The 16,721-nt window shown below is 32.8% G+C and overlaps 1 protein-coding gene across 2 annotated transcripts in view; it reads left to right on the top strand.

The window, feature by feature from the left end:
• Positions 1-14,470, top strand: part of Sema3a (semaphorin 3A) — a 460,497-nt gene extending 446,027 nt beyond the window's left edge. For both annotated transcript variants that reach the window (XM_074064863.1, XM_020153314.2), the window contains 2 exons: positions 3,826-3,968; positions 5,341-14,470. In XM_074064863.1, coding sequence (XP_073920964.1) covers positions 3,826-3,968; positions 5,341-5,796 — 599 coding nt within the window. In that variant the 3' untranslated portion in view covers positions 5,797-14,470. The remainder of the gene's footprint in view (positions 1-3,825; positions 3,969-5,340) is intronic.
• The last annotated feature ends 2,251 nt before the right edge of the window (positions 14,471-16,721 follow it).

Here is a 16,721-nt window from a genome sequence, read left to right on the forward strand (position 1 = left end):
AAGAACATTCTTACAGAGAAGTTATAAGGATATAATATACATTTATCTAATATATATTCATAAGCCAATGAAGACGGGAAATATGATCACAAAGTTCATTAAAAAAAAGAATTGGAGAATCTTAAAGTTTCTTAAAAAGTAGACCAAAAAAGAATTTCCCAAAAGTAAACATAGAAAAAACACCACAAAACAATAGACACCATACAATATTGCAACATAAATACAACAAGTAACACCATAGAGTATTTCTTGTCTCCTTTCCATAGGACAGGAGGACTCCACCAAACAGAACTCAATAATATCAGATATCAATTAATGCAATGTGTTCCATGGAAACTGCTCACAGGTCAACTGTTTTAATCCACAGGGAGACTTTAGATTACACTTATTCTAAATATGTAAGCTTTCATATCCTTCAGGAAATCTTTAATTAGCAATATATCCTCAGTTAAGCTTTTGATTTATATTGAGTAACTATGAATTCGATATGTTCTCCGACAAGTAATTTTGAGTACAGCTATAATATGCTGTCATTTATATAGAGAGATGTTTGCTTTAATAAGTAATCAAATTGATGATATGTTTGACAACCAAAGAAAAAGCAAAGATTCTAATAATATCAGAGTATATAAGTCAAAATGTCTTCTGTTTACAAAATTTTCTGGAAAGAAAGACGGACGAAGGCAGGGGGAGAAAGATGAGAGACAGAGAGAAACACATTTTGATTAGATCTTTGATGTTTCCTATGATGTCCAAAATTCATGCAATTTTGTAGTGGTTGGGTTAGAAGAGTCAGGAAACAGAATGGATATTTGTTCAGTGCCTTCTGATTTTTTAGAACAGTATTTATTAATTATGTTTGTATAAGGCATAAGTGTGCTTAATAGATCATAATTTATAGATTATTACATCTGAGCACCCAAGTTTAGGAGCGCTTAGCAATCATGACTCCATGCCATCAAAAAGTTATTGAGACCCTATCTCAATGTTGGGAATGGTGGCATGCACTACTGTGGCGCCAGCTATGAAGAAGGGTCAAGATCTGAGGCCTGACCCATACAAAAATGTAAGATCCTCTCTGAAACATAGTTATAGCAAAAAAAAAAGTGCTAAGGGCATAGTTCCAGTGGTAGAGTGACTGCCTAGCGAGCACAAGGCCCGAAGTCAAATCCCAATACTGCCAAATCAAAATCTGATGCTGTTAGAAGTATTCTACTACAGAGAAATGAAAAGAAATAACTGTATCCAATGGAAATTTATTTTTTAAATTGTGGCTGAGGGCAGCAGAACCTGACAAAACATAAAACAATACCTTTGTGGAGTGAAGAAGGAGTTATTGTGACAGCACATACACTCTTACTGCCAAGTAGGTAGATGTTCTTCTTCCTTCTTGTTTGTAACCAGGGCAAAAGAGTCAACTTGAAGGGGAAGAGAACTGGCAAGAATAGTTAAAAGCAAACTGACTGAAGACACCAAGCCAATGACCAAGTTACTCAGTGTGGTTATCTAAATATCATTGTGTTTCTTGAAGAAGACCATGAAATATTACTATGTTAAACTAAAGGCAAAGTGTATAATTATTTTTATTAAATCACATATGTTATACTACATTCAACTATAGAGAAATAACAGATAGGATAAATATTTTTAAGTGTGAGAAGACATTTACTATTAAGATTATTTATTTCTGGCATTTTTGGGAAGGACTTGTTGCCACCAGAAAAGGTCTTGAAGATAAAATAAAAACTGAACTTTCTCATATCTATCAGAAATATTTAGTTTAATTGGAAAGAAGACAGCTCAGAGAGTGGTTTTTAAAACATTGTACCCATTTATAGTTATATTATGTAATATATTTTTTCCCTCCTATAGGTCACAATGCTCAATATCTTAGACTTCCATAGATTTTTATATTAATTTAAACAGGTCATGTGAGTGACAGGCCAGTTATTATCATAAACTTCAGCAAGAAAGTAGACCTAGGGGACATGGTTGTTGAGAAAAAAAGAGACTGACTTATCAGTTGTCCATTCCTAAATCTAGTGGGTTTTTCTCCATTACTGTAATGTCAAATATGTTGTGAGTCATTCACAGAGATAGACTGAATGAAAGGTTTATCTCTAAAAGTAAAAGGATTTCTTGATCAAACAAGTTTATGCTACATAACAATCAGCAGAAAAAATCTATTCAATATAAATAGTATTGACTTCTATGACAAAGCCTATTAATTATTCATGGTAGTTCCTGAACCACAGAAGATTTTCCAACCACTGTTAGACATAGGAATTCAATTCAATTCACCTCTATCTAGAGAGCAGATATCATGCAGACTAACATAGCAACATGAATCATATGTATTTAATTCAAGATGCACTAACAATTTCAGAGGGGAAAAGTCTGCCTTATTCATTGTGGAACTTAACACACAGGATATATGTCTCCAATATGAAAAAAATGACTTAAAATCAGTTCAATATTATTGTGCCTTTGCATTGTAGTCTTTCCTATTTTCACAGGATTGATCTTTTCAGTTTGAGGGACAGATACCACCCAGTGAGAGAAGAGTTTTAGACCAACTATAGCAGGCTTAGAGTTAGGAGCTGGGGGGCATTGGCTGTGTATAAGCAAGGGATAGAAGCAGAGTTGTGGAGAGCTTTAAGCCTAGTGAGAGCACATCATTTCCATTATGACAGACAAAAGTTCTAAGTCGATCACGACAAGAATAAAACTGTCAAAGTGATGCCAAAAAAGGGAGGAAGCATTTTTTTAAATTAAAAACCTAGCTGAGTTTGAAGTAGAAAGCAAAAATTTTTCATCTTTCTACACTGTCAGCTTTCCATGGATGTGAAAATGTATTTATTATTTTCTAAATTAATTTAATGAGTTCCAGATTGTACAGGATGTCATAATGAAAACAGGATTATACATGATAATATGGAGTTTTGGTCTCTAAATGCATTTTACCTAGATTCCCTGTGTCCTACTTTTGATCTGAGCGTGTTTCAGTTACCACATTGAAGGAGGTTACACAAAGGGTAAAATAATAGAAACTTAATCAGGAAACAGGTTTTTGTATTGCTGCATTTTATTACATAGTCTTGCCATGTTCCCTAACCTAATTCTTGAAAATAATAAAAGATGTGTCATTTTAAAATATGGACAATTGGAACCACATTGCATTATAATTACTCATCTTTCTTCTGAGATATCTCAAACATTTCGCACCAATTGATCTTCAGGACAAGATTGTAGATTATTTAGGGGTTACTGATGAGGAGTATAAACTTCCTGAACTTCACTTCTGTAACTTGCTACATAAATATTATTGGTTGGTAAATTTAATTTTATAGATGAAAAACAAGAACAAAGAGGCAAAATAATTTCTCAGAAACAGATCCTTTTTTCCAAAAGTACAGTTCAATAACTTTCCTTCAAGAGAATAGTATAATATACACTGGCCCCATAATCAGAGCAGTTTTTCAGTGAAAGTAATTTCTTGTAGAGTATTATGAAAAATATATAGAGTATATAAAGATATGTGGTTATATTGCACACATGACTGATTTTGTTAACGTAATGCTATTTGCTGGTAGATAGATCTGTCTCTGCATATACTTTATATAATCCATAAAAAATGATTAGTCTATTTAGGTTGGCATTTGGAGTCTGAAACCTTACATCCTTGAAATTTCTGCCATCCTCAATCAATTTGGAACAACATCCAATTTGGCAACAAAGTATCTCCTGAGTTTCCAAATAAATATTTTGGAAAGTTAAGATTACTTCTCTAACATTTTCTTATTTCATTTTTTTGTCACTGGCCAGATAATCATCATGGCCACAGCCTTGAAGAAAGAATCATCTATGGAGTAGAAAATAGTAGCACATTCCTGGAATGCAGTCCAAAGTCACAGCGAGCACTGGTCTATTGGCAATTTCAAAGGCGAAATGAAGATCGAAAAGAAGAGGTAGAGGGAAACAATTGACTGGATTATTTCTATCTAACATATATTTTGTCAAATGACCCCAGCATGGGTGACTTGAAAGGAAGAAAAATTGCTGAAAACCTTGATCATTTTCTAAGTCAATAATCCGTTAAACAATTGTTCATTGTAGGCTGAACATAGGATAAGCTATGTAGTAGGAGTTGTAGAAAAAATTTCACCATAAGAGTTTCTGCCTCAGAAGGCAGTTTGGGATATATTTTAGACTCTCCTTACTTCTACCTGTGGTTATCTACAAAGCAATAGTGTTATTTGTATTTATGCATTAAAATTAAATCTTCCCCTACCAAGCATGAAGCCCTGAATTCATTCCAAAGTAACACCAAAAACAAAAATTAAATCTTCCTACTAATTTTAACTTTTGTTCAAGTAACTCTTGTGTCCAAATTTATTTTCCTTTCTTGGCATCTTCCTTCTCAAATAGGGAGAATGCTGGAGAAGTAGTAGAGTTAGGGTAAAGAATTTTAGAACATTATCAACTCTGTTATAAACTACTGAAGTAACATCAGGCAGACATTTCCCCTAAATAGAATCATTTTCTCCTATAAAAGTAAAATATTGCATAGAGAAAATCTCAGTAGTACCCAGAGACTTACAGCTCTTTAAAAGTATTTAGTAAGTGTAATTACACTGTTTATTTCTAAAAAGTGTATGAATTCAGAGGTAAATTCAAAATACTCTCATTAACTTTTATGACACTTTAATCAATTTTAGACAAAAAAATCACAATGTGCAGACAGCAGTTCATTTTATACCAATGCCAGCTGAGGGCTTCTGACACTTATTTTAAAGTGTATTCAACATAACAATAAACTAGATATAATCCAGGTATGTCTTCTTATTTATGTAACACTCAAGACCTAGAAATTTTAATAAATAATTATTAAACTTGAAATCTTATATTTCTTTTTCTCTCCTTGCTCATCTACTAATCTTTATTTAATTTCTTCAAAACTTATTTTAAGTTCATTCTAATGCCCCATTGTTTTCTACAAGCATGGTTGTATAATTCTAATTTCAGTGCTGAATATTAACTTTGTGTCACGTTTATATACTTAATATCAAATCTCTAAAGTAAAATATATTTTTGTTCTTTAGTCAAGATATCCTGAAAATTTTCAATTATTATAGTAAGAAATTCTATTAAAATAGTGGTACAATCAGGTTTTCCAAATGCCTCGTCTTCTCAAATGGAAAATTCCTACAAATTTTCTTAAATTAGAAATTTTGTTAACTGCTAAAATGTGCTTCAACAAACCTAAATTTTTACTGACACAGTTTTAGATCTTACTTTTCTGCTAAACATATGTTACATAATACTTCATTTTTTGGCTAGATCAGAGTGGATGATCATATCATCAGGACAGAACAAGGACTCCTGCTACGTAGTCTACAGAAGAAGGATTCAGGCAACTACCTATGTCATGCTGTGGAGCATGGATTCATGCAAACTCTCCTCAAAGTGACACTGGAAGTCATCGACACAGAACATTTGGAAGAACTTCTTCATAGAGATGATGATGGAGATGGCTCTAAGACCAAAGAAATGTCCAACAGCATGACACCTAGCCAAAAAGTCTGGTACAGAGACTTCATGCAGCTCATCAACCACCCCAACCTGAACACCATGGATGAGTTCTGTGAACAAGTTTGGAAAAGGGACCGAAAACAACGTCGGCAAAGACCAGGACATTCTCAAGGGAACAGTAACAAATGGAAGCACTTACAGGAAAATAAGAAAGGTAGAAACAGGAGGACCCATGAATTTGAGAGGGCACCCAGGAGTGTCTGAGCTACATTACCTCTAGAAACCTCAACAAGTAGAAACTTGCCTAGACAATAACTGGAAAAAATGCAATATACATGAACTTTTTCATGGCATTATGTGGATGTTTACAATGGTGGGAAATTCAACTGAGTTCCACCACTTAGAAATTGAGTCTATGAGTAACTTTCCTATCAGGCTTTCTTCTAAACACCAACACCTAACAGAGATTACAGGTGAGCACAGTTGTTCACTTCAGCAGATTTAATGTTTCCTACGAGATTTCATTGTACAGGTTTCACTTTCTTCTTTGCCTGAGAAATAAAAAATGTCATTTGCCCATATTGCCATTGAAAGGAGAAAAACTGCGTTAGCAAAGCCATTTTATTGAACTAAAAGTTTAAAGTAAACTGCATGGATTTAGTAAGCTGATGAATATTCCAAAACATGGTTGGATTCAAGGATATTTTTTGTCTACCAGCACTCGTGTTTGTACATACTGGCGGAGTAAAATAAGTAAAATGATACTGAATGAAATGGTCTGTGGAAATATAAAAAAACATAAACCATTCATCATCCAGAAGAAAAATGGAGTACACTGATCTACTACTGATGTCTTCTTTCAGCTTTGACCTAAAGATGTATTTTATTAAAACCATAATTTAAATGTACCATGACAAATATGCAGTAAAAAAATAGTTGTTTTCTAAGCTAGAGTAGGTTTGTCTTACAATTATCGTGCTATTTAGTTTGTTTTAAAAATTACAGTTGTGTGCTGCTTTTTATTCACCTTTTGTTCTCAGTTCTGTAAGAGGGATAGATGATATTGCTCTAGAGACATGTATACATCATTAATTCCTAAAATGAAAGTACAAGTTATGTTTTATTTCTCCAAGGAAATAAAACAAAGGGAAAATTTTCACACCTCCCTTTATTATCTAAGTTAGTCCTAAATTGCATAACGATCTTTAAAAAACAGAGAATTAAGACAGTAAAAAGGGAAGAGACAAATCGACTTGTTTAATGCATTTTCTTGTATGTAAAGGATCAGTGAAAAAAATGACCTGTATGTCTCATCAAAGTAAGCAGCATTGGTCTTAGCATAGTATTAACATAAAATGTCTCCTTATTCTTTACTTGAATTCGTGCATGATGTTTGAGACATAAAACCTCTGTCATGATTTCACTAGGAATTATTTCAGTCACTTAATGATTTTTGAAGGGAGAGAGAGAAAAAGAGGCCAATACTATTCAGAACAACATTTTAAAGGCAAACTTCCCAACTGTTTCCTTCTGAATTAGCTGCTTCTTATCTCACTTTGCTTAAGACAATTTTATTTATAAATAATTCTTGATTCTTTTCACATCAGTGGGAGTGATTTTACACAAACTATTTTCCAGTATACAACCCACATTTAGAAAATGTAAAACTCTTTGTTTTCTGAACAATTTACCACATAAGGTAAAATAATTTTAATTAATGATCTGTCTCCTTTGTTGTCAGAGAATGATTCCTTAAGAATCACTGACTTCAAGATACCTACGACTTTCAGCAATTCTTATACAGTTCTTTTTTACTGCACTCACCTTTTCAGGAATACCTATGTAGGTCTTTCTCATGCACAGAAATGCCAAGAAAACATCTTATTGCTAATTAATGAAGTGACATTGAAATTTTAACTGTAGTTTTCTTGGGATTCTAATTAACTCAGCATTAATTTCTCACCTCTGAATACAGTGAATTGTTATTTCCTCTCAGCTGATATATTTTACAGATGGACGCTCATGTTTCAGTTTTAATGATTATTTGAATAAACAATTTGTTGACACTTATTTCAAATAAAAAGCTTAAAAATAATCTACATCCAATTTTAGGTTCCATTGACTAACATGGTGTTGCTCTCAGAATTACATCCTCAAATGGAAGCTGAATTGTGAAATTGTTTGAAGAACATACTCCTGTACATAAAATAATATTTGAAATATAAATTGAAGAACAAAGAGTGCTCCAAAAATAGGTCATTCTTTTATTTTTGTGGAGTGTCTTAACTGTACTAAAATTCAGTGTTGCATTTCATTCTAAATTTGCAGCTGAAGCAAATTTATTTGCAATACCAGAAGTATCTTATTTCTTTCTAGTCCTTAGCAATAAAGGATTTGAAGGGATAGAGATTGTATGATGACTTCATGGATGCCTTCCAAAATCTGAATGCATTTTGTTTAGCATTATGAAATATCAATAGGAAAAAGACTATTCTTCAATTAAAAGTATCAGAAACAAACAAATCTGCTGGCATGTCTTTGTAAGCTATCAGGTCTAAGTTTTCAAAGAAAATTATACATATGACTTTCAGATAAGTAACTCTTACTACAGTCATAATCTGCCAATGTGTATTGAGAGACAGAAGTTTGCACGAAAAAGAATTAATGTCCAATTTAATAATTCAATTTTAATAGACTTTGGCATATGCATGTATCATCAGAGATGAAACTTAGCTATGAGACTCATGTGACCTTAAGCAAATTAACAGCAATCTTAAAGTATGAAAAAGATCCATCACAGTTCAGAAATTATGTCCCCATTAAAACCAAGTGTAAAATGTAAATGCATGCAAACAAATGCACACTTCTTCTTCTTTTTATGTATTATTTAGTGACTTTAGTGGTATGTGTTTAGTTTTTTTTGCTACCTACACGCTAGGAAAAAGAGATGTAAATAATTTTGAAAAGAAAAGGAAGAAGAGTGTAAAATATAAGTTTCTATAAATCCTCCCCTTGCAATGTGCTGAGCATCATTTTAAAATGCAAGACTTTCCTAAACAGGTGACCAGGTGTTTTATGTGCTATTTAAGGGCAGAAGGTGTGTGTCCATTCAGTAAGCATGCTTTTTGCCAGATAGTAAAGTAAATATGTTCCATATCTGTATTTATCACTGCATTTCAGATGGGAACTAGAAAACTGGAGAGAAAAATGTAATGAAACTGCTGCTGTAAATTATTCCTTTTAGCATGTATTCAGTTGTTAAATACACATTTCTTCAAAATATTTGAATTCAGATGTCTTTACTGTTCCCTGTAACATATGGTGTTAAGGAACATAAGCGTAGAAAAATTTGAGAACCAGAATCAGGTTGCTGCATAATTAGCTAACAGATTTCTTCATTGTAGTCATCTGTAAACTGGATCCTATATTTATGGTGATGATGTGAATTTTTATATCCTTTAAATTAAATATTGTTCTATTTTATGTCATACCAAAAAAGAAAATATGGGAATGAGATTCTATAATCTGTCATTATCATAATCAGTTTGCTTTCATTCAGGATCTGTAAAGATCCCAGATGATTGTTATTGGCATTGCCTTTCCTGAAGGTCACAGGCAAGCATTATCTTAATATGAAGTCACCAGTATAACATTTTGAAATCTTTGTCTTAGGATTCATTTTTTAAACACTATTGGGTTTCATCAGCTTTCAAATCTACTTGGTTTCAATTTAATGGAAATCCCTCATGGCTTCAAAGACATACTTCACAAGTATTCACCATCAGCTTATTTTGTAATAAAATGTTAGATATAAACTGGCCTAATGCCAAAGATACCCATGATTTTTATTTTAACTTTGTCTGTAATAATTATTTAAAGTCACTGTTAATGTTTGCAAAATACATGTTTCTATAAAGAAGAAAACATTATTTTTCAAAAAGTCTAGAAAATCCTATTAGTTTGTTTGATTTCTAAAAAATTCTTTATACTTGTTAATTAAAGAAACATACTTTTTTTTAAGTTAATCCATAGTGCCCCTAAGTGAGAGAATGAAGTTGTGGAAATATGGTCTCAAACATTAAGGCCATTTTTCACAATCAGTCTCACCAAAGAAAACATTGTATTCATTTCAAACATGCAAGCACATTTGTATGGGAAGCAAATCATACAAAAAATGATGGTTCCTACCTGTTGATATAAGTAGACCTTGGCTGCTAATTATGTTAGTTGATGAAGATGCTAAGATAAGTGAGACATGACCCCGACCCCCGTTCTCAAAGAGCTCACAACAAAATAAGAGAAACTGTGACATGACCGTCATCCTATCTGGCTAGTTTCTGCTCAACTAGCGCTAAAGCCTGACAGCCGCTTTCTCTCTGCTAACTGTTTGCCTAGGATGTGCATTTCATTGCTCCACTTACACCAAGGTGTGATCTGTTTGTTTACATATCTGTCTCTCTTTGTGGACTATGTGGTCCGTGGGAGCAGGGTTTGAATCTAATTCACTTCTGCCCCTGTGCCTAGCTTGGTGACAAGTACAGAGAAGCAGCTCAGGGAATCATTGCAGAACAGAACCACGTTACAATATGACAAGTGTCAAACTGGAGTTCACGACAAAATCATGCAAGTTCAAAAAGAAGGGAGGAATTGACCTTTGTGGAGAGATCATGAAGTGCCTCAGAGAAACCATGACATTTGAGCTCTGATTTCCGACATCAATCAGATTTGCCTAGATGAAGAAAGAAAGGAGTAGAATAGGTGTGAAAACTGGTTTGTTCTTGTTACTTTTGGGGAGGTGGAGAGGGAACAACAATTACAAATGAATAGAGCACAGCATTTAAAGCAAAATATCTCACTATTACAAGCCAAAATTGTGCACTCCCCCCCCCTCCTCAGATTTTGAGTTCTTACCCTCTACTTCTAGCCCATATTATCATCCCTAGCACACAGTGTCTTAATATTGACCTCATTTGTCATCAAAGTATGAGATATTCTTCCTACAGTCTTCTTCAAACAAGTGTTTAGGCCAAAATCTTTTCTCAAATTTAACCTACTATGCTTCAGCTAGAATTTAGTATTCCACAGATGAATGGTAGACTCTAGCTTCATGGATTGACACCGCTGTGCTCTAACTCAGTTAAAAGAGAAGTTTCTGTTATAGTTAACCTACCTGTAACATTACCTCATTCATTTTATGTTGGAATACAAGATTCCAACAGCATCTTGCTAATTAACAACCTGGCTTCCATGAAAAAAGTATTAAAATAGAAATTTGTTTTGTTCAAGGGATACCTTGGATGGAGTAATTCATGGCTAAACAATGCTGCAAGTGTGACAAGCACATGTAGTTAACAGGCAGTTAACTGTTAACTGTTAAAAATTCCTAGTTAATAGGAATTTTTTTTTTAAGAAACAAAAATACGGTTAAAAAATATAAGGCCTAGCTTCACCTTGAATCTGTCAACTATCCACCATCGTTACATTGAACTGTCAAAATTTTTTCTCATAACAAAAGAATGTATTTTGTTTCTTTTAATGTAAACATTAACTTGTAGATACAATGTTTATTTATATAGTACCTAAGCAAAAATTCTCATAAATGTATTGGAGTCATCACATCTGGGCTAACGTTGAAGTCTCAGCTTCCCCTGTCTCTTCCTCTGGCTGCAGCATTAAACCTCAAAGAAATGCATTTTTAATCCATGTCATTTGTGAAGCCTGATTCTTAATATTTTGTTTTGTTGATTGCTAAATCCAGCAGAGTTTAAACATTTTTAGACAAAGTTTGTATCTAAAATCAGTTTTTTCACTTTATGGTTTTTTGTTTTATTTTTCTAGGGAACTTCAAAATTCAGGGCATTTGCTTTCTTAAATTCAAAAGAGTGACAAATTTTTAGGCTTCAAATATTTTTGTATTATTTACACAATGTTTTAAATTGCTGCTAAGTATGAACACATTAGTTTAAGTCTAGGTCTCTATATACCTTTCAGTACACTACACTTGAGTCTAAATGCTGACTGATCATAGTACATCTATGGATCACATTTTCATTGTTACCATCTACCAGTTTCAGAATCATTGCTCATGTTTGTCCTTGCCTCACTCTGACCCTAACTGCATATCAGTTGAAGTTACTTATATTTTATTTGGTTTGAGTTAATTGAATTGTATTACCTAATAAATATTATACAGGAACAGAAAAAAAAATGTTGTATCCATATGGAGGAGTGTACTGTCAATGAGTATATTGAATTCTTGCAATTATGAAATATGTTCATTAAAAAGTATAAATTCATCCTTTTGTAGGATTATTTTATTTTGATCAAAACATTTGTGTACTCATTAACTTTAGAAACATGTTGCTATTAAGGTTTCTCTTTTGTCTTTGCAACTCCTCCAGAATTTTTAAAAATAAACAACAAATATCCTAGTTTACAAAATCCCTTATTATTCAAAAAGTAGCATATCTGCTTCCCCTGAGTGGAGGCAAGAATATAATTTGCAACTGTTTCTATATCCTTTCTAAGCTCCTGTTTGTCATCAGAAACTTTTTTGTTTTTTAAATTTGTCCTCTCAGTTAAGTCTAGATTCATCACTGAGAGGTGATATCTCTCATATTTTAAGAGGTAATATCTATACATTTTGCAAAATTATCTGATTGATAATTTTAGAACAGACTCTAGAATATATTGCATTGTATTATAATTTAATATGATGTTAAATAAAATCAACATAATCAAACATATAGAAACATTAATACACACTATTCTAAAATTACTGTTGAGTGATAATTTTTTTGCAAAAAAAAGTTGTTGTTTTTCTTTTGTGGGACTGTAATTTGCACTCAGGTCTTTGCACTTCCAAAGAAGGCACTCTACTGCTTGAGCCACACATCCAATCCATTTTTCTCAGTTTATTTTAGAGATGAGGGTCTCATGAACTGTTCACCTGGGCTGGCATCAAACTGCAATCCTCCTGATTTCAACCTCCCAAGTAGCTAGGATTACATTTGTGAGACACCAGCACCCACCAGTTATATTAGATTTTATATACACTAAGTTCAAGATAGTTTCATGCTATCTTCTGAGGATTAGCATACAAAGTAGGAAATTTTTATTATTCCAACATTATATAAGAAAAATGAATATGCACCTTAACCTTAGATTTAACATTCAGCAAGTTTTAAAATCCAGATTATAATCTTGTCATCTGATCTAATTAAGACAGGAATTTTTATCACCATGTTATAATACATGGTGAAATAAACTATAAAACTTTTAATAAGTTACCACTTCAATAAGAATTATTTTAGTTTGGATCACATAAAACCAATGTACACTCAAGGAAATAATTTATTGACTTTGGTACCTGTTAGCATAATATGGAAAATGAATGAACCAATGAGAAGCTGATCAAGTGTTAAGTTACAAAACACTTTAATTGCTATCTATAATTTATTTTCTCTAATAAACAAAATAGAAAAATATTGGCTTCTTTATATTTTTCTTAAACATGTAAAATGTAGCACAAAAACAAAAGAGGAATGTTTGAATGGATACAAAATAAAAGAATTTGATTAGATAGACAAACTAAGAAAAATAAACCATATATGCATATATAGCATCTACTTTTAACATTAAAAAATAATTATTAGAAATTATATCTATTTTTAATAACTCAAAATACTTTTTGAGGAACATCCTTACACAAAACCTTAATATATAAAAGACAACATTCCATAGCAAATATTAAAAGTTCTTAGAACTTTAATACTAAAAATGTGGTTAGAGAATTTTATAAATATTCTTTGTTGATACTTCATAGGGTATAATATCAATACTTAATGTCTACATGTTAGAATGTAAACTATGTAGGTTCCTATTCTTCAACTCCAGTATATGTAGCTTCTGAAATAATTTTTTACTTAATGCATATATCTGGATGATTTAATTCAACAACAACAAATTAAAGGAGTCTAAAAGAATATTTAAGAAATTACAAAATGCATTGAGGATATTTTTGCTGAAGTTCTAAGTCCTCCAATTTGCCACTTGGTTGTAAAGTCTCCCAGTGCCACATTCTAAGACAGCAGCCCTTGGTCCATGGACCAACCCAGTGGAAGTGAAGAGCAGGAGCCAAAACTTTTCCTTAGAATTAATCACCAAGTCGTGGTCAACTTCTAATAAAAATGACCCCTCAGAAAAGCAAGTTTTTCTAACTATTCATTAATTTATATGAACTATTTCTAAGAGAATTTTAAAAATCCAAAATTTAGTATTAAACCTAGATTAAAATTGCCAATTCCATGTAGTTATCTTTCATTTCTTACCACATTATTGTGTCACTTTACCATATCATATGTATTCAGCAATGCAATTATCAACTGAAGTATCTTTTGAAAACTGCATCAGCATAGTAATGTTTTAAGAATATTTCTAGATTGTGAAACACACATGTTCTCTGAGGAATAGATTCCAGTGAAGAAAAGCATCCTGCTGTCAGTCTACTGCCATTTGTGAAATCTTGTGATGAAATTATAACTTTGAAAGAAATCTGTGCTTTTTGGAAGATCCAACTATTCCCTTATTATTTCTTTCTCATCTTTCCTAAAGTTATATACTAATTTCCATAATTCTTTTTTCATCTTCTGTGGTTTTTAGTATATATTTCCTTCCAGTTAGCAAACAATCTTGTAAAATTCAATATCATCATCAGTGACCTATAGAGCATATCGAGTCCACAATTAACTGACCTATTTCTCCAATCTGCCCTAAGCCATCAGCCAGAATGGTAATACATTGAAATCATTTTCATTTTGCACTGCTCTACTATGAAGATATCAGCTCTAAAATGAATTGTAAAGTAAAAAATACATAAACCATTAATATAACTTATGTACAATTTAAAAGAAATAAAATGGACACTATGTAACCTCTACTCTGCTGAAATGTGACCATTTCTACTTGGGTTCTTCTTCTTCATTTTTTGAGATGGGTTCTTACCAGGTAGCCTAGGCTGTCATTGAACAGAAGATCCTCATGCCTCCTCCTTCCAAGTGTTAGAATTACAGGCATTCTCCCCTTACCATAAATTTATCATCTTCCAATTCTCCACGCCTTTATTGTCAAGGTTTCTTTTTCCTTCATTCTTATCATGACATTACTATAAGAATGGAGCAAATCTCCCAAGAGTCACTGTGGTTGGGACCCACAGAAGCAATTTCAAAGATCAGGAAAGTTTTACTGACATGTAAAATAAAACGGATAAGTGACATCAATCACAGCAGATGCAGAGAGGTAGATGTCAATTTCAAGGAGGTGTCATCCAGGATTCAGACCATTGATGTTGCATGTATTGTGCATATGCTAGTTACCCAGAACAAAAGTCAAAGATGAGTAAGAATTCTCTGAGACAATCACACAACCTATTAAACAGAGAGAAACACAAAACTTAACATGTTATGTCATAAGAGCAGTATAATAATAGTTTTATAATAATATTGAAGTAGTAATGGTAGAAGCAATATGAAGTATGTACAATATACCGGGCTCTTTTTTGTTTTTGTTTTTTTGTTGTGCTGGGTGGGGGGCACACTGTGGCATTTATAAAAGTTCTTATAGTGTATCACAGTGTATCAAATATATCTTACTTGAATTCATCCCCTCTACCTCTCTCCTTTTCCTCCTCTCTCCCCATTCCTGGAATAGTTCCAACAGGTACTACTTTCTTTAAGAAGATTTTTTTAAATTACCTTGTTTAATTATTGTAACACATTGAGGAACAGAGTGGTTAAAGAACTGTTAAATCTACACTAAAAAAATTTTAAAAACTCAAATTAATAAAAATAAAGTTCTGTCCCAGTTTTCATGATTATCTGTATTCCTAGACCAATAACTAATTATTGTAAATATAATTTAAGGAACATGCTGTATGGAAAAATAGGAAAAGAATGTCAAAGAGTGGAGAAAATAAAGGAGAGGATGGTTTCTGGGTTGAATTAGGAAGAAATGTGTACCTCGCTCATGAGGCAGGAGACATGATTAAATGTAAATCAGCAGAACAGATAAGAAACAGATTTTGGAGTTAGCAAACCGGATTTGAATGCAAGGTCTACCTTTTGCTTGATTATATCTTTGGAAATTTTTTCATTTGCTTCCATGGGCCCCAGTTCTCCTGTCTATAAAATACAGTTCTTTTGTAAAAGAGAAACAAACGAGGTATCAGTGGCTCACTCCTGTAATCCTAGCTACTCAGGAGGCAGAGATCAGGAGAATCAAGGTTCAAAGCCAGCCAAGGCAAATAATTTGAGAGACCCTATCTCAAAAAATCATCTCAAAAAAAAAAAAAAAAAGACTGGTGGTGTGGCTCAAGGTGTAGGACCTGAGTTCAAACACCAACACCACAAAAAAAGGAAAAATAATAAAATAAAATAGAAACGATAAGAGAACTTACCCTAGGTTTGGAGCGATGATTAGTATCAACATTTAACACTTGAAACAATAAGACCGATCTTTATTAACTTTTCATCTTTTCCATCCTGATAATGAGAAAAAGATGTTACTCCTTATTTCCAAATAAAATGGTTTTGTTTACAGCAATTACCACACTCTGGAAATTTAATTTATTTCAGTGTCTTCTACCTACAATTCCTCACTGTTCCATTTTAAAATAATTATCAGAGAAGTAGCAATAATTCCTTTAGTCAATGCCATCGAGCTGAGTACCTGTTTACTTCTTGCCTTTTGTTTTGTTTTCTCTGTTTTGCAGTAGTGGGGATTGAACCCATGGCCTTGCTCTTGCTAGCCAAGCCTATACCACTTGAGCCATACTCCAGGCCTTTTTGTTTTTGCTTTGTTTTTGAGATAGGGTCTTGCTAACTTTGACCAGCCTGGTCTTTGACCATGCCATCTTCCTGCCTCCTCCTCTCAAGTAACTGGAATTACAGTTGTGGGCTACCACACCTGGCTTTCTGGAAAATTTTTAAGAAGAAATCCTATAAAGTATGTCCAATTAATGATTTAGTGATTTTGCATCCTCTCAAAACCTCATTGTGACACCAACACTTCTTTCTTAATTTCTAACCGTGCTGTCTTCTAATTCTTAATTTTGGGCTACTATCCTCCATCATCACACTCAAGGATGCATTCTAAAAAGTAAACTAGTTGACTATTTTGTGTTAATTAATCAA

Source organism: Castor canadensis, chromosome 2 (assembly GCF_047511655.1).
Source record: "Castor canadensis chromosome 2, mCasCan1.hap1v2, whole genome shotgun sequence".
Classification (NCBI taxonomy): Eukaryota; Metazoa; Chordata; class Mammalia; order Rodentia; family Castoridae; genus Castor; species Castor canadensis.